At 44.1% G+C, this 25,010-nt stretch overlaps 1 protein-coding gene across 1 annotated transcript in view; it reads right to left on the reverse strand.

The window, feature by feature from the left end:
• Positions 1-6,113: 6,113 nt before the first annotated feature.
• The window catches only part of PRELP (proline and arginine rich end leucine rich repeat protein), a 30,689-nt gene continuing 11,792 nt past the window's right edge, over positions 6,114-25,010 (reverse strand). The window contains exons 2-3 of the mRNA XM_027870909.1: positions 21,425-22,416; positions 6,114-12,715 (exon numbers count right to left, since the gene is read on the reverse strand). Coding sequence (XP_027726710.1) covers positions 12,540-12,715; positions 21,425-22,412 — 1,164 coding nt within the window. The 5' untranslated portion in view covers positions 22,413-22,416 and the 3' untranslated portion in view covers positions 6,114-12,539. The remainder of the gene's footprint in view (positions 12,716-21,424; positions 22,417-25,010) is intronic.

Here is a 25,010-nt window from a genome sequence, read left to right on the forward strand (position 1 = left end):
GCAGGATAAAAGATCTGGGATTAAACATAGAAGAGAGTGGTTCAGAGGCAGTCGTGAAGCAGATCGTGAGTGATTGTTTCTCATTTTCACTAAGGGCAGAATGAGACAAAAAAGGCTGTAATGGCAGCAGGGAGGATTCATGTTAGATACTATGAAGCACTTCCTGCTTGGATATGCTTGGAGAGACTGCAGGGAGTTGCTGAAGCAGGTGATGCAGCTTCCCTTCCTGCAAATCTTTTGCATGGGGAGAGATTTCACTTGATCTATGTACTCTTTCCCTTGCCTTCCCTCCCCAGATGCCCTGTACCACCTGCTTCCCATCCACCCATGTAGGAGAGCAGAAATGATCTCCAAGGGCTCACAAGCCTACAGAAAGTGCTCTGATGTTTTGAAATGGCCTTCCCTACCAGTCTACAACCCTTTTCTGGCTCTTCCTGGGAGCTTATCATAATATTTCTGAGCTGGAAGGCATCTTAGGAATCATCTAGCCCAAATTCTTCATTTTCTGGAAGGGGCTACCAAAGCCGGGAGGTGGAGAGACTTGTCCAAGGTCATCTAACTAGCTAAGTAGTGATAGAACTGGGGCTAGCACCTGGAACCCCTGATTTCCAAGCCAAGGAATTTCCCACAACATTCCATTGTCTCTCAGAACACTGAACTTGGTGGCTGGGAACCCTCTAAACACATGGTCTGTCAACTCATTTATGGGTACCAGCTGGTGTGGGAGGGGACTTAGCCTGGAATTTGAATCTGGTAATCAGGGTAGCATGAATCCCTTCTGCCTTTGGGGGTTTCAGCTGGGGGCTGGCCATCATGGGCTCTCCTTGAGCTGAGGAGAGGACCTAAAGGCAGAAGGAGGGACCTGCTCCCGCAGATGGCCAGGTTGGCAGCCATCTCCCCGAGTGCTCTCTCTACAAGCAGACTGACCATCCTCCCCTCTTCTCAACACCTATCTCTATCTCTCACACACATACACGTACACACACCCTTTTCTCAATGACAAATACACCTACCCACGCTCCTCTCCTCCCTCCCTCCTTCCCTCCCTCCCTCTCTCTCTCTCTCTCTCTCTCTCTCTCTCTCTCTCTCTCTCTCTCTCTCTCTCTCATATGTCGGTGTGCCCCTGTCCTCTTAATAGCTCTCTCCCACACACTCAAATGAAGACACAAATTTGCTGCCACACATATACATAGCCACTCACACAAGGAAGCTCCCACACCCTTCTTGCAATTATCCATAGAATTACAAACTCTCGTGCTCACACTCTTTCTGACCTACACACACACACACACACACACACACACACACTATCCACCTATATCCACCCTCAAAATCAATCACTCTCTCTGACTTCCATGCATTTCTGGGAGGTAAGAAGGGCCATGTGTGTGTACAGTGGAGGAGAAACATATATATGAAATGACATGTGCATGTGTGAGAAACATCTGACCTTACCCTAGGAAGTACTGACCCCACTGAGTATGAGGGCCATGGGGCAAGGGGTGGAAAGGGCAGGTTCAAACCTAGAGCTCTCATTAGGAGGGATAGGATCCAAGATGATGGACTAGAGGTGGCAGGCTGGAAAGAAGTCTGGCTGGCTACTCTTGTCAGGTGCCCCTCTGAAATGGCTGTCATCTGTGCTTGGCTGCTCTCCCCTCTCTTTCCATCTCCTGCTGCCCTGAATCTAAATCCTTCAGGTCCCAAATAAAATCCCGCCTTCTACAAAGAGCCTTTCCTTGTCCCCATTCACAGTAGTGCCTTCTTTCTGAGATTACCTCCAATTTCTCCTGTATATACCTTGTTTATACATAGTTATTTTCATTTGTCTCCCTCATTAGATTCTGATATGGGAGCTTCTTGAGGACAGGGATGATTTTTACCCTTCTTTGTATATCCAGTGCTTAGCACAGTATTTGATAAATAGTAGGAGTTTAATAAATGTTTGTTGATTTGACTTGACCTGAAATGGGGATTGGAAGGAATGTTCAAGATCCTTCCTGACCTTCAAGTAGAAGGGAGGAAGTCTATGCTATTAACAGAGAGACAGTGGCATGTACTTGGGCAGAGGGCAGTAGCGAGAGAAGATGGCCACACAGGAGTGTTGGTCTAAGCCCAGAATTCTCCTGGTCTTCATCCTACAGAAGCTGCATAGCTAGCCTGCTTTGTGTCTCTAGGAGAAACAGTCTCCTACCTTTAGAAGAGACCTTTCTACTGACCAGAGCATTTAAGCCTTTCTGGACTTTGAGTGCCCTTATAATGTACACCAACCAATATGGATAATGCATTGCTGGTTTTGTTCATTGCTTTTTATTCAGTCATGTCTTTCTTTGTGAAGAAATGACCCTGTAAGGAAGGGGACAGGCTCTTAAAACTGTGATCCAACTCAGCCCTACCTAAGATTTTCCTTTTCTTTTCCACCTCTTTTTCAATTACAGTAACATTGAACTTTTGAGACTTTTTTGAGGCTTTAAGACTCCTTCTTCAGCAACCTGCTGGTGCCACTAACCCCTTCCAGACTTCCTGCTTCCAGTTGTTTCTAGTTCTTCCTCACTCCCTCCTTCCATCTTTGCCTCCCTCCCTCCTTCCTTCCTTCCTTCTTTCCTTCCTTCCTTCCTTCCTTCCTTCCTTCCCTCCTTCCTTCCTTCCTAAGTACACATGAGATCAAGGTTAGGCCTTTCAAAAGGGCTTTTCTAGCAACTAACTTGAATTTGGAGTCAGAGTAGCAAGCAGTCAGTCAGTCAACTAGCATTTATTAAGCACTTACTATGTGCTAGGCACTGTGTTAAGCACTGGGGATACAGAGAAAGGCAAAATGAACAAACAAAAAACTAATCCCTGCTCTCAAAGAGCTCACAATGGGAGAGACAGCATGTAAACAACCATGGACGAGTAAGATCCATATAGGATAAATTGGAGGAAGTCTCAGAGGGAAGGCACCAAGATTAAGGAGGATTGAGAAAAGAAGACCCTGAACCAGTAGATGTGGGTTCAAATCCCAGCTCTGTATTGAGAGCTCATTTGGACATTTGTCCTAATTTGGTGTAGGTACCTTTAGAGAAATCATTTCAGCTCTCTAGGTCTCAGCTTCCTCTTCTATAAAATGAAGGTGTTAAATTAGGTGATTTAAGGCCCTCCCACCTCCAAATCCTATGATATGGCAAAATCCTAATAATAGATCAGTGAATGTGATACCAATGCCTACCAGTATTCTGAAGTCAGTAGATTTAGAGTGGGAAGGGACCCCAGAGATCATCTCATCTAATGGCCTATTAAATAGATGAGCAAACAGAAACCCTGAAATGTCAAGTAATTTGTCCAAATTCTTCCACCACTCCTCATTGTCTCTTAGTTTGAGGACCATTTTGTGCTTTTTTTTTATTTAATAGCTAGGCAATTTGGTGCAAGTTCCTTAACCACTAGCCTCAGTTTTCTTATCTGTTAAATATTAATAACAAGACTTCCACTATCTGCTTCCAAGGGTTTTGTGAGAAAAAAAAATGAAATAATACCTGCAAAATACTTTGTAAGGCAGCATGGCTCAGCTGGTCTTGAAGTCAGGAAGACCTGGGTTCAAGTCCTTTCTCTGACAAATCCTGGCTGGGCAATTCAGGGCTAATCACTTAATTTGTCAGTCCTCCAAGCAACTTTCCAAGACCATAAATAGAAGAATAGGTTATGATCGCATTGGTGGAAAAGTTCTCTCATTGGGAGTTCCTTATACAAATTAAATTGTAGGTCAGGACTAGCCACCCCCACCCCCCACCTCCATGCCTTATTAAAGAGAAAAAGAATAAAGTACAACAGACTTAGAAAGTCTAGTAATTCTGGAATTAAAGCACGTGGGAATCTTCCTGAAATGTCCCCAGTTTAGGCATCTGAAGTCAAGACTATTTCTAATTCTTGTTCATCCTGCTCCAATCTACCTAATACCCAAGCCTGGCTCCCTAACATAGTTGCTTTTGAAGAGGAACCCAAACGGGTCCTTCTCAGTAGTTCTTACCTAAACTCAGGCTCCTTCAAAGATGTCGCTACTTTGGAGCCCTTCTACCAACTTCCAGGATCAGGTCTTCCTAATACCATCAATCTACCAAGTATAGGATTGAGGCCCCACCTTGCAACACTAAATAAAGGATCATTTGTCCCCACAATCTTGCCTCTTTCACTAGATTAGATGGTCTGCTTATATTTCCCACATTGTCCACCACTTTACTTGGCACATAGGTCAAGTCAAGTCAACAAGTATTTATTAAGACCTTATTATGTGCCAGATATTGTGCTAAGCCTTGGAGATACAAAAAAAAAAAGGCAAAAGATAGTCCCTGCTCTCAAGGAGTTCACAGTCTTATGGAGGAGACAATGTGAAAACAATTATATACAGGCAAGGCATATACAAAGTAAATTGGAGGTAATCAGAGAGGAAAGTGCTAGTACTAAAGGGAATTAGGAAAAGTAGGATTTGAGGTGAATCTCAAAGGAAGCCAGGAGGGAGAGCATTCCAGACAAGGGGAATAGCCAGTGAAAGTTCACAGAGCTGGGAGATACTTTCTCTTGTTGGAGGAATCGAAGAGAATGCAGTGTCATTGGATTAAAGAGGATGTGCAAAAGGAGGAAGGTTTAAAAACACTAGAAGACTATGAAGGCATCAGGTTGTGAAGGGCTTTAAAAGCCAAACAGAGGATTTTATATTTGATCCTGGAGGTAATAGGGGGCCACTGGAGTTTATTGAGTGGTGGGGTTTGGGGGAGGTAACATGGACAGATCTGCACTTTGGGAAGATCATTTTGATAACTAGATGGAGTTTGAACTGACGTGGGCAGAAGAACTAGATAGAATCACCAGCAGGCCATTGCAATAGTCCAAGTGTGACGTAGTGAGGGCCTGCACCCAGGGTGGTGGCAATGCCTGAGCAGGGAAGGTACCAGAGACGGTATAGAGATAGAATCAGGATTGGCAACAGATTGGATATAAGATTATGAAAGAGTAAGGAGTTGAAGCTGACATCTGGACTGTGAGCCTGAGGGCCTGGGATGATGGTGATTCCTTCAACAGTAAAAGGAAAGTTAAGAAGAGAAGAAGGTTTGGAGAAGGCACTTAACAAACATTGACCAATGTAATATGATGGAAAGAGTGCTAGACTTGGAGTCAGGAAATCTGGGTTCAAATCTCACCTGTGATACTTATTGCTTGAGAAACTCTGGGCAAGACCCAGTTTCCTCTTCTATAAAACAGAGATATAAATTGGCTCCTAATGTTCCCTTGACAGACCATCCATTTAATAACTTGTCTTATAATTTTGTGCTACCTATTTCATAGGATTGTGGGGATGGTACTTTGTATATTTGAAAACACTGTAGAAATCAGTTATTGATTGAGAGAATCTGAAATATTGGGCTGAAAAGACAGCAAGAGGGATTCAGGTAAGACATAAAGGAGAACAGTCTCTGAACATTGCATATATGGGGACCAGTGACCAAGAAAAGAACATGGAATGACAGAATAACTTAGCAGACAAGAACATTGGGCGTGGAATTGGGAAGATCTGGGTTCAAATCCTACTTCCAACATTTATTAGCTGTGTGACTATGGGCAACTCATTTTGCTTCTCAGGCACAGTTTCCTCATCTGCAAAATGAGGATAATAATACCTGTAGGACATCACAGATTGTTGGGAGTCTCAAAGGAGAGTGTATATGAAATATTTTGAAAGCCTTAAGATATAAAATGTCACAGGATCATAGATGTAGGGCTGGAGAGGGCTTTGGGAGAAATCTGGTTTGATTCCCTTATTTTACAGATGAGGTAACTGATGCCCTAAGAGGTAAGGTGACTTGTCCAAACTCACACAGATTGTAATGAAAGAGCCAGAATTTGAACCCAAGTCCTCTGGTTCAAATTGAGCATACTTTCTTCTATACTACGGCAAGTGAAAAAAAGAGCAGACTCAGGACTCTTGTCAGCTGTCACTGTCTTTATTCCTATGACTTCTTTAAGGCTGGGATCTTTGCACCTATTGGCTCTCTGGGAGAGATGAGAAGCAGAATTAGCAACAGGATAAGATCAAGGAACAGGGAGTAAATCTAATGATTTACCAACACCAACAAACTCAGGCAGGATTCCTTTCATACAGTTTTATTTCCACTCATATGGAAAATATGAGAAGAGAAAAAAGCTCCACAAAGTTAACATGACCAGGAGTGGATACACGTACAATGGATGAGTACATGCGCATGTTATATTTGTATACATACAGCACAGAGGCTTTTTGTCTATGAAGATGTGGAGGTGAAGGTATCTGAGAGGAAGCAATAGATGTGATTGACTCTAAAGCCAGCATATCTCTGAGACTTTCCGGCTTGCTACTGCCACTGGGATCAAGGGCACAAATTGAGGAGAAAGAGGAGGAGGAGGAAAAGAGGAGGAGAAAGAGTACAGTGCCATGAGGCTTATGTTTATGCTCAAGTCATTCAGCTCTGATTTGCATGGGACATGTAGAGATCCCTCCTCCCCTCCCCCTAGGGACCATGGGAGTAGTGCTTACCTGACCACCAACTGAGAGGAACATAGATTGAAAGTCATGTGTAAGGGAAGGGCCTTGACCTAGCCATATAAGCATGGCTGCTTATATCCCCAGTAATATACTGACTTTAAGCAAGAGTCTTACAGGAACTAATTGGAAGCAAAAGAGTAAATTACTTAATCTACTAATTAGTTAATAGCCAGGGGAAGCAATCTTCTGTAAAATGGCACCTGGATTCGACAAAGAGGACAGGAGACGGAGATAAAATGAAGAGAAGAAAAGAAAAGAGATACATTGGAAACCTCTTGAAGGCAGGGATTAAGTTTTGAGAATTCTCTTTAACTACCCTATTCCCTCAGGGTTCAGTTCAGTGTCACAAATATAGTGGCTGCTCTTTATGATAAATAGATATTGATTAAAGTGTAAACCATTCACAATATTAACTTCTACTTGTTTTCACTCTGTGTGTGTCATAGGTGTGTTCTATATGCACAACTCAATATTGGCATGTTCTCCTCCTCTGTGGTCTATCTCCTGCATCACATTTGGGACTTCACAGTACAGAGTCACAGCCTTTCTTTCACAACCCATCCCCTCCTCTACCTCTGCTTATCCCCACCCTCATGTTCAGGCTAGGGTTCTGTTGGAAGACATGAGTCATGGGTCTGAATGAGCGTCACCTAGGACAGACTATGAAATGTGGTTAAAGAGAACAGCGCAGGGACATCACCGTGAAATACTTTCAACAAGTTGTACAAACAGCAGCCTGATGCTGAAAGCCTGTAGCTCCCATTACCATATTGCTGGACATCAGGTCTGTATTGTCTCCTAACTGTGATGAGAAGCAGTAAAAACTAGGTGCTGGGATACACTGTAAGTTCAAGCCACAAGCATTTATTAAGTACCTACTATCTGCAGGGTTAAGAATATGACAAGAAAGCACAAAGGCAGGATGGATTAATAAGTATAGTTCCTTGCTCCCACTTTGGTTAAATCACTATAGTATCAAGCCCAAAAGAACCAGTTAAAGGAATTGGGGCTGTCCTGTGTTTACACAAGGAAGGAAGGCAGAAGTACAGCTCAGAAGATCTACTGTTATAGAAGTTTGCCCCTCTATCCTGAAAAATATGTGGGTTACCTAAACCAAAGGCTACCAAGAAAATGCCTAAAAGTGGCAAGAGGGAGTGAGAAGGATGGGAAGTACATTATAATAATGAGCACTGGTCTGGGGTCTGGAGAACTGGTTCCTTGTCTTAGTTCTATCACCAACTACCTCAGGCAGGGCATTTCATCTCTTAGTTTCCTCAATGATAAAATGAGGGAAGTGGACAAGGAAGTGACCTTTAAAGCGCCTTGTAGTTCTAACATTATATATGGTTCTAGAATTTTCAATCCTCATAATCCTATGACCTATATCATAGATCAAGCCAAAGGAATATTTAAAACCCAGAGCCAAAGTAGATTCTAGAATGGGTAGATAATAGCACTAGAAATTATTTAGTCCTTACAATTTTCAGATAAGAAAAATACACTTGGTTTGCACAATTATATCCCAGAGTATTCACATTTCTTGTGTATGTGATTGTCATTAATGGTCTTTGAAGAATCATGGAGAATAGGAGAGGTGCTCTGACTGAAGATGATCAAATGTCCCAATTTTCAAAAAGGTGGAGGGAAAAGGTGGATGTTGAAAACCATTGGGCAATAAGTATAGTGTCCAAGGCCTGGCAAAATTATAGCTCAGGTTATTGAATGGATTGGTCTGTCAGCTGAGCCAAGTTTGGATTCACTAAGGACAAATTATGTCATTCTCTCTCTCTCTCTCTCTCTCTCTTTTGCACAGGGTTACTAACTAGACTGGTAGACCAGGAGAAGATTGTCATGACAGCAAATCTGGATTTCAGCGAGGTGCTTGACAAAAGTTCTAATGATATCCTTGTAGACAAGACTGAGAAATATATGGGCTCACTAAAGAACATTTAGGTGAATTTGTAACCGATTGAAAGACCAGACTTAAAGAGTGTTGATTAATGGATTGATGTCAACATGGGATGAAATCTTTTAACTGGCTTGCTAGAAGTATCTGTCCTTGGTGATGTTCGGTTCAACAGATTTATAAGGAGAAAGGCACAGATGGCAAATTTGCTGAGGATGTGAGCAGAGAGGGAAAGCACATGCATTGCATTTTAAAAGGCAGAGACAAAAAGACTTCAAGACACTGTGATAATAGATCAAATCTAACATGAAATTTGAGAAAAATAGTAAGTTTTACATTTTGGTAAAAAATGGGCTAGACATGACTGTGTAGCAGCTTATGTAAAGATTTGGAGATTTAGAGAATGGCAAGCTCAGTGAGAGTCAATGATGTGACATGGTAGCCAAAAAATGAAATGGGACATTGGACTGCATCAAGAGAGGCATCAGGTCCAGAACAAGGGAGGTGATGGTCTTTACTCTACTTTTTTTTGTCAGATCTCACTTGAAATACTGAGTTCTGTTCTGGGTGACAAATTTGAGGAGGTACACTCACAAATTATAATGTGTCTAGAGTGGAGTACCCAGGATGGTCGAAAGACTCTAAATGAAATCATATGAGGAAAGGTTGAAGGAATTATGGATGTTTAGACTGAAGAAGAGAAGATGGGGTGTGGAGAATGGCAACTATTTTCAAATATTTGAAGAACTCTTGGGTAGAAAAGGGATTGGACTTCTTTTTGGTCCTAGAGGGGAGAACTAGGGTCCCATGGATATTACAAGGAGGCAGAACAGCTCAATATAAGGAGAAAATTTTAGGCAATTAGAATGATCTGAAAAGAGAATGGGTACTCAGTTCTCTGTTGACAGATGTATTCAAGCAAAGGGCAGGTGAACACGGGATCCTAAAGAGGGAATTCATCTTTCAGTAAGGTGTACCACCATAATAAAAAAGAAAAGGCAGTTGAAGTGTAGGACAAGGAAATGAGTAGCTCCTGCCAATAGCCCTAATTAACTTCTTTTCCACTTTGAGGCTGCCTGCAGGACTAGCATTCCTAAAATGAATAGCCTTAGTACTATGTCTACAAAATGAATAGCTACACAGTAGGTTTAATTGACAGGAGGGAGAGGAAGAACATCAGGTGAGATCTCTGTGGAAGAATAGTATGACTTGAAGATGAAGGGCTAGTCTGATGTTTCCTGGATAGTTTGCCATATATGTTTGTGATTTATTTCTTCAAGGAGTCTTGTGCATTGGAATGTTATTCAAGATGCTTGAAGGATAAAGTGGAGAGACAATGATCTTTTTATGAGATCAATGACAGATGCATTATTAACAACACCTTCTTAAGGTGCTCCTACATCAGAGCTTATGGAATCTTGACTCAGTGGTTGGACTGGAGGACCTTTCCGATCCTCTTCAACTCATGGATTTTATTAAAAACAAAGCCTGGAGAGTTGAAATGACTTACTTAAGGAATTTGGAATGGCAATTCCACCACATGCGCTACCTATGAGATCTTTTAGTGGAAAGGAAGTCTCTGAGGAGATTAAAAATGCAATCTCCCCCTTATCAAATGGAGGAGAAAGAATGGAAAAAGAAATAACTCTGAGTGAGCAATGCCATATATATGGGATGAAGAGAGAGCTGGTGGTATTTGGTCTTGGGAGATTAAAAATATTCTAGAATGGAAATTATTTCTCCAAGTGTGCATGAAACACCATTGAAAGGAGATGGTGGTGGTGGGAGGATGGAGAAAAGGAGGGAGCCACACACAGAATAACCTAAACCCACTTGAAGTAATGTGACAAGGGGAAAATAGCTTTGTACCAAAAGAGGTTGAGCAAGGTCATATAATTAAACAAAAACCTAGGAGAGAGAGTAACAACCAAGAGAGAAGAATCTTCGCCAAAGGAAGGAAGACTGAGGTACTCTTGTCAGAAACCCAGGTATACCTTGGAGACCAGCCAAGGGCTTTAACCTAGGAGCCAGGCAAGAAGAAAGGAAAGAAAGTAGGAGGGAGAGGCCCAGAAAGTGGAACATGGTTATTAGGCAAGGGAAGAGGGAATAAATTATTGAGAAGGGGAATGGAAGCTTAGGACCTATCCCATTGAAAAATAAGTCATGAAAGGGGAAAGATGAGATTTTTAGTTTTCTCCAAGTCCCAACTGGATTTTTATAATGGGTTCTCAAAATAGATCCTTAAATAGATTGAAAAAAAAAGTGGATCCCGAACTGGAGCTCTCAGATCCCCAGCTTGTGTTACAAGATCAATGCTAGTAAAACAGAACCTATGCTGACCAGGTATCTCTGACCTGGAAGCCTCTGCCAGAACCTGACTCTAATGCTAGATGTCATTTCTCTGTGATCAACTCTGACCACTTGTCACAATCGTAAGCAGGAACAGCCAATGCTCAAAGACGCCCATGGCCTTCCAAGATGTGGGTATGGTGGGAGGCTGTGATATGTATCCTCCTTTGTCACTTTGAAGTCAGAAGCTAGTCCCAGGCCAGGACCATTAAAAAAAAAAGACATCATCAGTATTTGTACTAAGTGACCATGACAAAGAGCAAGAGAACAAGAAGTACCAAGTCAAGAACGGAACTCACAATACTGACCTCCACTGACCACTAGGTGTCACTAATGTGTCTCATCTTAGACATGGAGGTGCATTTCCACATGATGGAAGAGGCTTCTGGGAGATATCCAGTTGTCCCTCCCCTTCTCCCTACTTTCTCTTCTACACTCTAAGTAGTAGAAATATTAGGTAGGTAGTGGCAGTCTCCAGCTGTTAATTTGGCTAATTCAAAGCCACATAGACAGATACCAGATGATGAAGCTGGCATTGGTGAATGACCAAGCCCAATAATGTGAGAATTGAGTGCCTTGAAGACATCAGACATCTCACTGTGGATGGTCAAAGGAGATCTGGAGGCTCTGTTTTTCTACAAATCCCATTTTTATTCCTGTGTTCTGCCTCACCCAACCCTACCAACCCATTCCATGTAGATTCTACATAATTCCCTCCTCCCACCTTCCCCTTTACTCACTGCTCTTTCTCTGCTCCTACACTTTCTCAACACCCTTGAAGATATGAGAGGATATACATAGGGGAGGAGGGGGGAGCTTCTAGCCTACAGTTCTCAGAAAGTGCAAACAGATCCTCAGCTGGCATCATCGCGAGACTATTCATCCGTTTCAAAAGCTAACCAGGAAGGTATGAGGTTGCCTGATACTGGTTCTTGCTAGAATACCAGATCTACTTCTCTCTAGGAGTTCTTGGCCATTCCCTTATATGCTTTCTGTTAAACAAGAAGCTATGACAATGGGATAAATGTCTTCCCATTTTGGGCTTGATGCCAATGGGGAATGGAAGAGGAAACAGCTGTGGCTATAGAAACCCTGCATAATTCTGGGAGAAGGAAACAGTAGAAGGGATGATATGATAAAGATTTCTTCTCTCTCCTGGGCTACAATTACACAATGGGCAGTTATAAAAGGTGTTTTCTAGACCTGGTTGGGAAGACTTATCTCCTCTCCTAGATCAAGGTCTTCTAGACCTGTTTGGGAAGAGACATCATCTCTCCTTGGTCAAGGTCAATAATCTAGATGCCATTTCACGGGCCAGACCATTATTGGGATGGTGAAGTGTGAATGAGAGTGAGGGTGGAGGAGAGAAGGGAGATTGGGTAAAGCACATGCAATTTGACACTTCCAGGTGGGCGAAGGGACTCCTAAAAAAGGAGACTATATATGGCAAGAAGTTTGGGGTTGGTGTTTATACGTAGGAGAGACAGTTCTTTGAACCTGGTGGGTTGACAGTAAGTTCTTAGACTTCATACTCCCACATGAGGGAAGGGAAGTGCAATAAGGGATGGGGAACTGTCCTCCTCCTTTCCTTAGGAACCCTATATGGGTGGAGAAAGGAAAAGCCCAAAGAGGGTAGAAAAGGCAATGGAGCATGTCAGGAAGTGGGCACATGGGCCACCCCTGACTGAGAGGTGTTCAAGTCTCTTCAGAGAAGTCCAGTTGGCATCAAGGTGGGAGTTAGATGATCACAGACTGCAGGAGCCGGAAACACATCATCAGGTCCAGTGGGATAGGTGGCTTCAGCTGGTTCCCATCGAGTCGCAGGTAGCGGAGGTGTGGCACATTTTCCAAGTCTGAGGAGAAGTCATGGAATTCAACCAGGTTGCTGGGGCAGATTTGGGTCCCATTGATTTCTATGAAGAGAGAAAAAGAGAGAAGAAAAGGATAAGGCAAGGGAAGAAGGTAGTAAAAATTGAGTTGGGACTGAAATGGGGAAGGAAGGAAACAATTGGAATCAGGATTTCTGGATGACTTGAAGGTGGGGGTGGGGGTCTGATGTTTCCTGAATAGCTTTCCTTGTATATTGGTGTTTGTGGTCCCTATTATTCATGTCCCTGGTGAAGTATCATGAATGTGCTGTATGCTGCCCAACAGCTAAAGTTAGGAAATGTTCTCTCTGATCCTGGGTGGCAAGGGGAAATAGGCTAAGAATAGCTTCTCCTCCATATGCTGCAGGGTTCTATACCCTAGTTCCCCTGGCACATATTTCTAACAGCCTGTGATGTCTGGTTTCCCTTCCTTGTACACCATTGAATGTCCACCTGCCTCCCAGCTCCCCTCTGCTCAATAAATCTGCATCTTGTCTAAGTCTGATTGGAAATGGTTGTGAATCTGGAGATAGCATCTCTTTTCACCATCCTAACTTCTGGCTAGAGAATATTAGGTCTAGATGTTCTGAATGTGAACACCTTGCTGCTAATGATGTGCTTGCTTTATTTCACTGATTTAATCTAGACTAGAGATAGCTAAATGTAATGGGAAGAAAAGGTTCTAGTTCTGACAACCATTTGTTAGCAGGGTGACCTTGCCAAGTTATTTATCCACTCTCAGCCTCAGTTTCCTCATCTATAAAATGGGAGTGCTAAGGCATTGATAGACATGGAAACCTGTTCCACCTGTTCACAAGATTGTGGTAACATTTAACCAAACTAACAGTTATTAAGAACCTGATAAATACGAGTCTATGCCAGATGCTAGGGAAGCGAAGATAAAATTACAACAGTCCTTGTCTTTAAGGTGTTTACATTTCTGTCAAGGGACCTAAGGAGATGGTGTGCATGAAAATTCTTTGAAAACCAAACAGTACCATACAAAAAATACCATTTTATAGCACTTTAACATTTATAAACCACTTTTCTCACAACAACCTTATGAAGTATGTATTTTTATCTCTTTCATAAAGTGGGAAACTGAGATTTAAAGATACTTTCACATATAGTAGAAGTCAGGCCTGGATTTGAACCCAGAGCTCTTGAGTCCAAGTCCAGGGCTCTTTCCATTCACTGCACCATTGCAAATATTACTGAAAATGTCATTATCACATTGAATCCAATCTGACAGGGTCTCTTGACCTCTGACATAAACATAGCCAAGAGAACAAGGCAATGCTTGGTAGGGATGGTTTCAGACACAACTGATATTGACTTAAATACTAACCTTATTTTATATATTATATATTTATATATTATGTATCATATTTATTTATCTCCTTATTTTCTATATTACCTACAGTCATCCATAGAGTAAGCAAAAAGCTAGTGCTCAAGTCAGAGACACTAGCAGCAGCTGCTGTCTTCCTGTCCCCACCTCTTAGCTGCCCCTCCTTTCTGGTTATAGTAACAGAGCTCACCTCTGAGGCCCATCCCCTTTATTCTTCTATATGAGGAGGGGTGGTGGCCTTCCCTACCACACTAGGCGACTGCTGGACCACTGCCTTAATCTCAGCTAGTTATTTTGCATACTGTCTACCTCAGTATACCCTTATCTGGCAGTCTCTATCTCGTCCTTTTTTTTTTCTTGCTGGAGAAGCTAGTACTACTCCTAATGACTGGGCAATATTAAGGACAATTCAAATCATCCTCCTTGCCTGCTTTGTATCTTCAAGGTTCTGCCAATAGGAATGAATGTCTCTTCTTTGGGTAGTCTCTACATTCAGGAATTGTTTTATTCCCTGATTCCTTCTTTCTTTCTACGTACTAAAGACTTCTTGGTCCAATCTGCAGACAGCCAAGAGAATGTTGGTCTTCTCTATTCCCTCCCTGCCCCCCCCCGCCCCTCTGGGAGCTTCCTTTAGCTCTTGGAACCATGCGGCACACCACCCTATGGAACTGGGTTCTTATCAATCTGGTGGAGTTCTGGGGATAAGATGTAAACTACCATTACAGTGAGCCCAGTCTAGGACAGGTGCATTGCTGTGCTCTCTAGTCTGAGGTGGCCTCAGGCCAGATGACAAAGGCACTACACTAAAAATATGAGTTATAGTGGGCTCAGTAGAGTCATACCCAGAGGTACCGAAATCTCTGTACCATCCATAAGACTAATCTCAACTATTTCATACTTTCCCACACCCTTCTTTTGGTCCTAACCCTGGGTCTGACGGCAGTACACGGTTAGATGATCAGGAACATTGCCTCTGAAAGACAGGCCATGCTGATCTTGGCATCACTAATTCTGAGAAGCTTGGCACTGACGGCTGACCCTCAACTACATGGGCTCAGGATTCTCCGGCTTGTTCATCCAGAGCTCCTTCTGCCTACTCCTATTGATTCAGAACTTGTTTCCTCTTCCATTCATTCACCTGCATGAGCATCGTGCCTGTGCATCAGACCCATCAGGTTATCTGGAGTGGGGTATGTAACAATTAAGATCCCCATTTAACTCCCTCTACAGATCTCTTTCAGCACTGCTATACTAATAGAGTAAGCAAGTATTCCCTTTGCTGTCAGCAACTGCAACTCTGGGAGTCACTGCTACTGCCTAGAGTCACTGGTCAGACCTTTTACGGAAACTCTTATATCTTATCCTAGAGTCAATGAGCGGCCACTTATGCTTCCTAATCATGGCGGTGACACAGTCAGATCTGTGCTTTAGGAGCATTCATTTTGTAGCTGTGTGGAGGATGGCTTAGAAGGGCAGAGATGAAATGTAAGGAGATCAGTTAAGAGGCTATTGTAATAGTCCAGACAAGGTGATACAGTACTGATTCTTAGGAATCATTAATGATATGAGAAACAGTCTTCTATCTCAATATGTGCCTCCCAATGTATCTGCAGCACCTTGCTTCTTATGAGGCTTTCCAAAACAAGCATTAAAGCGTTTCACATACAGAATGTGTGCTGAGTAAATATACTGCATTTGGAGGAGGAGGGGACAGCAATAATAATTATAGAACTGAGGAAATTTCTCCTATGGGGGTGGTACCTAAGCTGTGCTTTGAAGGAAGCTAGGGATTGCTAGCAGTAGATAGAGGGCCAGGCCTGGAGTCAGGAAGACCTGAGTTCAAATCTGTCCTCAGATACTTACTAGCTGTGTGACCCTGGGCAAATCATTTGACCCTATTTGCCTCAGTTTCCTTATTTGTAAAATGAGCTGGAGAAGGAAATGGGAAACCTCTCTAGTATCTTTGCCAAGAAAATCCCAAATGGGGTGGTGAAGAGAAGGATTGAACAATAGCAAAAAGAGATTTTCTGTCGAAAGTAGTCTTCTCAAATTGCTGCTCTATCAATACAACCTCTTCCAATTTCCCAATGATGAATATCACTAGTACCAGTTATAATGGAAGAACATGGATCCAAGTCTATCAGATCAGATGACAATGCCCAGAGAAAGTCAATATCTCTGCCTCACTGTCCCAAGAATGTAAGTGGAGATAACACTCAGAGGCTTGGCTGCAGTGGAATCATTGCTGAAGGCAAGTGTGGGAGGGTCTGTGAGTGTAACCTGTGCAGGATAAGAACACAGACTATAATCCTATCAGCTACCACCCGCCTGCTACGATTGTTCCCCCAAGTTTTTCATTGTTTAGTCCCCACTAAGACCTTGGGGGGGCAGACTTTGTGGAGTGTTTATGTTACCACCAAGATATTATGCCTTCTGATACAGGCACATTAGAGTAGGGGGAATGGAATAAGAATTGATTAAGTACCTACTATGTGCTAGGTACTAGCTTTACAAATATTGATCCCCACAATAGCCCTGAGATAGGTGCTATTATTATCTCCATTTTACAGATGAGGAAACTGAGGCAGACAGAGGTTAAGTGACTTGCACAGCATCACACAGTTAGGAAGCATCTGAGACTGGACTTGAACTCAGATCTTCCTGACTCCGGGCTCAGGGCTTTATCCACTGCACCACCTAGCTGCCACAAGACTGAGTAGACGCTATCATGGATACAGCTATAGCTGGCTTTATGACACAGTCATCATCATCAATCCTTTGGTGTTCTCTGGGCCTTAGACTTTAGGCAACTTAGAATATAATCCAGAGGATGGACTTCCTTGAAGGACACAGCATAGGGGGACACAAGTATAAACACAAGGAAAGCCACCCAGGAAAGAGAAGGGCCTCCCGGTTTGTCCAAGAAGTGGTTTCATCTGCTCTCCTGGCTCGGATTCTCTTGGCCCTTTGATTGTATTATAATGGGCCTTGAACAGCAGCATGGAGACTCTTTCTGTCTTGGTGTTCACATGCTGCCTCAAGACAGCCTCGGATTAGGAGAGGGTCTTCATGCTCTTAGCAAGGCTGAGCTGTTGCTTTCAATTCAGTTCAAAAAACATTAATGGAACACCTACCACATGGGAGACACCATACTAGTTGTGTTGGGGGTACAAAGACAGAAACAAAATTGCCCCTGCTGTCAAGCTGCTTGCATTTTATGGAGAGGAAAGCAACATATGATGCAATAAGAAAGCAACGTATAATACAAAATGTATAAAGAGTAAATACAATGAATTTGGAGGAGGATGACGGGGAGAGCAATAATAAGTAGGGAGAGGAGGAAAGGACTCCTGCAGGGATTCTATGAAGCTGAAGTAAGGAGGGAGGGCATTGCAGGCATGGGGCACCACCTATGCAAAGACATAGAAGAGGGAGATGGAATGTGTGTGTGAGGGACAGCAAGTAAGCCAGTTTGGCCAGAAAGAAGTAAGCAAGATCAGTTTAGAAAGATAGGTTGGAGCCATATTGACTTTAAATATAGACTCCTCATACAGAGAAGTTTATATCTTACCTTAGAGGCAGTAAGTGGCCACTAAGCTTTCTAGTCATGGGAATGACATGACCTGTGCTTTAGGAGTATTAATTGTGTAGCTATTTGGAGGATGGGATGGGAAAGGGGAGAGACTAAAGAGAGGGAGATCAGTTAAGAGGCTATTGCAATACTCTGGACAAGAGGTGATGAGGGTCTGAACTAGGGTGGGGACCATGATCAAATGAGATAACATTTGTAGAAAACAATAACCACAAAAATGCCAAGCATGCTTCCTGGCAAATACTAGGCACTACATAAATGCTTATTGCCATCCCCTTTCCTGTCTCCATTCTAGTTCCAGTCAGACTGGCCTAAATGCTCTTCCCCATTCACAACATTCCAGGCTCCATCTCAGCACCTTTATACAGACCATGCCCTGGGGCATGGAATGCCCTCTACCCACCTTTGCTTCTGGGAACCTCTACCTTCCATCCAAGTCATTTTGCTGCCTCCTATGTGAAGCCTCTCTTGATTCCCCAAGTTGTTAGTATACCCCCATTACTTTGTATTAACTTTATGTAGGCAGCATGGATGGATTGACCCATGAGGTCTTATGAGGGCCAGTTTTCAAAGCAGAGGCAGATGTGCCTTGCCTCATTCCAGTCCTTGAACTAAGGGCAGATATTCTCTGGTTTCAGTTTAAGCAACCATGTAGAAACTTTGGTAAGCCTACCTGTGGTCATGAACGACTAAGGGGCTGGTACTGTGTGATGATGAAAAGTCTGCTAATTGGCTGTGGAGCCAGTAGAGTAGATAACTCAGGAGGGGCTCAGATAGAACTGAGTGTGCACATAAGAGGTATAAACCACTGATCCACCAGTCTCTTTTTTTCTTGGGGGCCTGGCACAAGGAGAACTGTTTTGAGCTGGTCGGTGAGGGGAGAAAGGAATGCCCTATCTTTCACATGGCTCTGATGCATCTGTGAACAAGTAATGCTTCTATTTTTTTTGTGGTTGTTATTTCCTGATCTTAGGAGAATAAGTATTCTGAGATGGGAGTGACTAGGTGACCCGGTGAGTTTGGAAGAACCAGAGGTGCCATAAAAGGTCCCCCTGGTGACTAGAGGCAATAGCAGCGGCTATCAGAGTTGTAGTTGTTGACAACAAAGGAAACACCTGCAGGCAGATAGTAAGAAGTGGCAGCTTCAGAAACTATGCCTCCTTGAAATGACAGAAATGCTGGCTGTGGACTTTAGTAAGGCATTGATCCTCAAAGCTCAACAGGTAACTACATCAAAGGGGAACTTCATAAGAACTCCACAAATTGAAAAAAGGACTTCCAGTGCCAGCACTTATGAGGTACTCCTTTGCCATCTGTGTTCCCTTCACATGGACCTCACTACCCTTGTACTTAAGTTTGAGTCCACTCTCCCAGGTACCTTGTGAGTGCTAGGAGAAACAAGTAACTTACAGGAGAATGTTTTCGCACCAATTCTTCCTGCTGTTGTTCTTGTTCCGTTGTTTTGAGTTATATCCGACTCTCCATGACCTCATTTGGGGTTTTCTTGGCAAAAACACTGGAATGGTTTGCCATTTCCTTCTCCAGCTCATTTTGTAGATGAGGAACTGAGGCAAACAGGGCCAAATGGCTTGTGTAGGATCACAGAGCTAGTAAGTGTCTTGGGCCAGATTTGGACTCAGAAAGCTGAGTTTTCCTGACTTCACTATATCCATTGTGCCACCTAACTGTCCCTTTCTTGCTATACCTTCCCTATACATCCCTTTTCCAAAAGTTAATGGAGTTCAATTAACAGATTGACAATGGAGACCACACAGGTGGGGGGCTCAAAAGCTTCAGTGTTTGAAGACACAACACCTTAGAGCTACCCCTAGGATGTTGAGAGAAGTGATCTGCTACTTTCTGGGGACTGTAACTATTAGTATTCTGTTGGGGAAGTGACCCCAGAAAGGATACTGAATACATACTTCATATTTATTATATGTGTGTGTGCTATTGTCTCTCAATAGAATATAAGTTCCTTGAAGACAGGGACTTTTTAATTTTTGTCTTTGTATCCATGGTGACAGGCACAAAGTAGTCACTTTGTTGTTTTCATTTTAATGTTACCCCACAATCAGAAAAAATACTCAAGTGCACCCCTGTAGATCATGGGAAAGAAGTAGCCACCCATGCAGAGCTCCTGAATGGGAAGAATTGTTCTCTCTAACCTGGGTCATCTTTGGAGAGGCAGCTATTGTTTAGTGAGGCATCTGTGTTGTGATAAGAGCACTGGTTTTGGAGTTTGAAGACGCTGGTCTCAAGCTCCAGTCTGGTCAATCACTACCTGTCACTTTGGTCAAGTCATATTAACTCCTCTGACTGTCAGTTACCTCCATAGTAAAGCAGGGATAGTAGCTTTTGAGCTATCTAGATCACCGGCGTGTTATAAGGCAACACTGTGAACCTTAAAACAACCATACAAACGAGAGCCACCATCGGACTACTGGTATGGAATCATGACTCTGGAAGACCACCTAGGCCAACCTGCACCTGAACAAGAATCCCTATAACTAACAGCACTAAGTGGTGGTTCAGCCACAGTAGGGGAGAGCTCATTGTCTCCCAAAGAAGCTGCCTCCACTTTAGGGCAGCTCTCACTGTTAACAAGATTTTTCTTGACATCCAGCCTAAATTTGCTTCTTTGTACCTTCTACCCATATTGGTCCTAGTTCTGCCCTCTGCACCAAGCAGAGCAAGTACAATCCATCTTCCACATGACAGCCCTGCCCGTACTTGAAGACAGCTATTCTCCATTGGTCAAATCTTTTTATCTTCAAGGCTAAACGTTCTTAGTTTCTCCAATGATTTTTTTTTCTTTTTTTAGGCAATTGGGGTTAAGTGACTTGCCCAGGGTCACACAGCTAGTAAGTGTCAAGTGTTTAGTCTGAGGCCAGATGTGAACTCCAGTCCTCCTGACTTCAGGGTCAGTGCTCTATCCATTGCACCACCTAACTGCCCCTCCAACCAATTTTCACATGACATGATCTCAAAGCGCTTTACCATCCTGATTGCCTCTATTGGACGTTCTCCATCTTATCAAGATGCTTTCTAAAATGGGGTGACCAGACTGAACATAATACTCAAGATATAGTTTGACTATGATAGGACTATCACCTCCCTAGTCTTGGATACTGTGTCTCTCTTAATGCCGTCTAAGATCGCATTAGTATTTTTGGCTTCCATATCACATTGCTGATTTATATGGAGTTAGCAGTCCACTAAAACCCCTAGCTCTTTCTCAGGCAAACTGCTGGCCCTTATCCTCCATTTTATACTTATAAAGTAAATATCTCTCTCTCTCTCTCTCTCTCTCTGTGTCTCTCTTTCTCTCTCTGCTCTCCTCTCTCTTCCTCCCTTTCTCTTCTCTCTCTTTTTGTCTCTATCTTTTCCTCTCCTTTCCTCTTTTCTCCTCTTCTCTCTCTGTCTCTGTTTTCTCATTTCTGTCTCTGTGTGTCTCTCTGCCTATTTATTTCTGGCTCTCTCTGTCTCTGTCTATCTGTCTTTCTGACTGTCTCTCTGTGTGTCTCTCTCTCTTTCTCTCTCTGTCTTTCTCTGTCTCTCCCTTTCTTTATATTTTGCCCAGAGCCTAGTGCAGTGCTTGGCATATCGTAAGCACTTAATAAATTCTTGTTGCCAACCTGTCTTAGAACAGTACCAGAAACGTAGCAAATCCTTAATAAGTTATTGTTTCCTGCCTCAGCACAGCACCTGGAATATCGCAGGCCCTTAACAATTGCTTATTGTCTGACTCTTCCATCTTGTCCTTCCCTCATTGCTCATGCCCATTCCCCCCATGCCATCCATTACTCACTCTGAATCTCATTGTTGTTGAGGTACAGGTGTTCCAGCCGGTTGTTGATGGCTGGCACATTGCTGAGCTTGTTGTGAGACAAATGGAGGACCAACAGGTTGGAGATGTTGAAGGAGTTCTTGGGGAGCCCCTTGTCAGACAGCTGGTTGTAGTTGAGCCGGATAAAAGAGAGGTTGGGGAAGCCCTTGAAGTAGCCATTGGGGATGTTCTCGATGTTGTTGCTATCCAGGAAGAGCTGGTGGATGGCTGTGGGGACCTTGGGGGGCATCTTCCTCAGGATGTTGTGAGCGAGGTTGAGCTGCATGAGGTTCTTGAGACCCTGGAAGGTGTCAGGCTTGAAGACCCCATCACTGAGCTTGTTGTGGTGCAGATCTAAGAGCACCAGGTTCTCCAGCTTGCTAAAGGCACCTGGAGGGATTTTGTTGATTTGGTTCTGGCTCAGCCTCAGCTGCTCCAGGTTGCGGGGAAGGGCCATGGGGACCTCTTGGAGCTGGTTCTTCTCCATGTAGAGAAAGACCAGACTCTCCAGCTTCTCCAACACCTTCTGGTCTATCTTGCGGATACGGTTGTTGTCAAGGTTGACCCACCTCAGTCCAGTGGCATTCTTGAAGGATTCTATGGGAAGGTCCGTGATGAAATTGTTCTGAAGGTAGAGATAGTGAATTCGGGACGGGATGACTGGTACCTTTCTCAAGTTGCGGCTGTCACAATACAGGGCTGATGGGAAGTCTGGGGGGCAGTAGCATTCTCTAGGGCAGTCAGGAAAGATCGATGGGGGTCCTGGGGGGAGGGGAGGAGGCAGGTCTGTGGGTTCAGAGGGCTCTTCAAGGCCAGGTCTGAATGGAGGAGGGACTCTTGGTGTAGGCTTGGGTTTGGGCCCAGGTTTAGGTCGCCTTTTGGGAGGCCTACTTTGGCTATGGGCTCCCAAGAACAAGATGAAGAGGAGAAGGAGGGCCCAGCAGAGAGAGGGCTTCATGGTCCAGGGCATTCACCTACAGTAGAGAGATATAGGAGGGTCATTAGAGTATTAAATAGATTAGACTAAGGCAGCTTGACAAAAAAAATGGTCAACTCTGCAAGAGTTCCCCAAAAAAACAACAGAAAAGGATTCATCTCATATTGGAACCCTGCTCAAGGGCAGAGAGAGGGGTGGTTGGGGAACCTGTATTTTCTCTATTTTCTCCAGAAAAGAAAAGATACTCTATGCAGTGGCCTTGGCCTCCTGGGAGCGTGCCTGAGTCACTCTGGGGAGGTCGGTGACTAGCCCATTAGGAATCAGGAGTCTCCACTCTACTCCAAGATTGCAAAAATGTCATCTAACCTTTCATTTACCCACCTGTGATAGAGAGAAATTGTCTCTCCCTCCCAACCCCGGTAAGAAAAGGGTGGTAGTATAGTGTGAATCACTAGGTATTAGAACTTTTAGACACCTTAAAGATCATTCAGCTCAAAGGTTCTTAACTTGGGGTTCATGGACCCCCAATGGGCAAGTGGATAGATTTCAGGGGGTCTGTGAACTTCAACAAGAAAAAAATGACATCTTTATCTTCACTAGCCTTTAGTTTCCTTTGTACTCCTGTATATTTTATGTTATGCATCTAAAAACTTTCTGAGGAGTCCATGACAATAGATTACTAAGGGGTTGGTGACACAAAAAAGGTGGACGAGGTGAACAACTTCCTTTTACAGATGAGGCAGCTGAGACCTAGAGAACAGAAGTGACTTTCTCAAGACACCACACCGAGGTAGTAGCAGAGCTAGGATTGGTCCTGAGTCTCCACACTACCAAGCTTTCGGGAGCTGCCTGGTGAAAAGGTACCATCAGAGTCTGACCATCCAGGGCAGCTCTGTGCTGCTCCTCTGCTCTCCTCCCACTTGGCTCACACAGCCTCAGTCTTTGCCTGCAGCACACAGACTCAGAATTTCCCTCAGACATCGTGTTCCTTGGAAAAACAAACAGAAAGATGTGAGATAGAAAAGGCCCTTTCAATCTGTCTGACCTGGGATTGCTGCAATCCATCTCTGCTAAGAAAAGAAGAATGTGGGCTACCGCAGCCGAAGAGACTGAAGGCAGATGTCAAGAACTTTCTGGTCATCAGCAGTGGGAGAACATTGGCATGGGAGACTGAGGGGGGTGGAGAGTCTCACTCCACCAATGAGAGGCCCCTGTTTGGGGTGGAGCAGTGCTGTTCAAAGTCAGAGAGAGGGGCAAGCTGACCCCTTCAGTTTTTTGCTAGGCTGGGGATTCTGGGATTCCTACCCTGCTTTCTACCCCTCCTCAACTACTGGGACTTTCCCAGGCACCTCCTGGGGGTCACAATGCATCTAGGTTGTCAAATACTCCAAGTGAAAAGGAAGTCGGAGAGTTGATGTGTGATGCCAATCAGAGAAATGAGGACAATTATCAGGACAAACCAGGACCTCTGATTATGTGACTGGTGGGCAGTGTTTTCTCCTCTCATCATGGTATTTATCCTTATCAACTTGCACATTATATCCATGCACTGGAATGTTAAGTGGAGGGACTGTTTTCTGTTTTGTCTCAATAATCTCAGAGCCAAGCCCAGCGCCTTGATCCGGGCTTTTTGGATTGAATTGGGTTGGTTTTGCCATAGGATCAGTCCTTTCAGACCATCCTGCTGTGGGGTGAGATGAGAGTTCTCACCCTCGGCGGGGGGAGTGTCTTCCCCTGCCTTTGCCTGGCAAGGGATTGCTGCCCTACCTCTCCTCCGAGGCATTTTCCCTCCACTTTAAGCCCTGAAGTTGATCTGGAGCAGAACTTTGAGAGGCAGAGAGAAGAGCTAGAGGACAGTGGCCAAATAGCATTCATTAGAAGAGGAGTAAAAGAGGCGAAGGTTCTAGGAGCACTGGAAAGGTCTCAGGAGTGCTGGCTGCCTCACCACATAGGTGCTACAAGGAAGAGGGGCTGTCTGTTTCAAAGGCTAGGTGACCTACGTTTGTCTCCATCAGCACTGATGACATTCTTCTAACTATCCCAACAGGCCTGCCACCTCCATGCTCCCCCCATACCACAGGGAAGCTTTGTCTACAAACTCCTCCTTCCACTTTCCTGGGCCCTGGAGAATTTATTAATAGACCAGCACAGGATCCCTCCAGGAAGGGACCAGTTGGGACACCTCAGCGAAGTGGGTAGTAGAGCCAGGAACAGGTGTCTACTCTTGGGGGCCAAACCTAGCCCCAAGAAGAGCTTAACTATGCAAGCAGACCATCACTTTCCATCACTCCCCACCCCACCCCTGCCCCCATGGCTAGTCCTACAAGGCTGCTCACATACACTTAGCAAACAGGCTCCCTCCACAAGATGGACCTCTGGGCTACCCAGTTTTGGTGGTGCTGTAGTGGTAGAGAAAGAGAAAGGGGCCCCACAGATGAGGGAAGAGGAGCACTGCCAGCCCTCAGTGGGTTCCTGCCAGCTGGAAGCTGCATCCGAATGCCCAGACGACCCCCCAGAGAGCAGCCGGTGGCTTCTGTCCAACTGACAGTGGGGAAATATCAATAAGGATGAGGGCATTGGTAAAAGAGCAAGGACTTCCAACCCTCACTCCCTCCTCTCTCCTCCCTTCCT

Source organism: Vombatus ursinus, unplaced genomic scaffold, assembly GCF_900497805.2.
Source record: "Vombatus ursinus unplaced genomic scaffold, bare-nosed wombat genome assembly UNPS02014798.1, whole genome shotgun sequence".
Lineage (NCBI taxonomy): Eukaryota > Metazoa > Chordata > Mammalia > Diprotodontia > Vombatidae > Vombatus > Vombatus ursinus.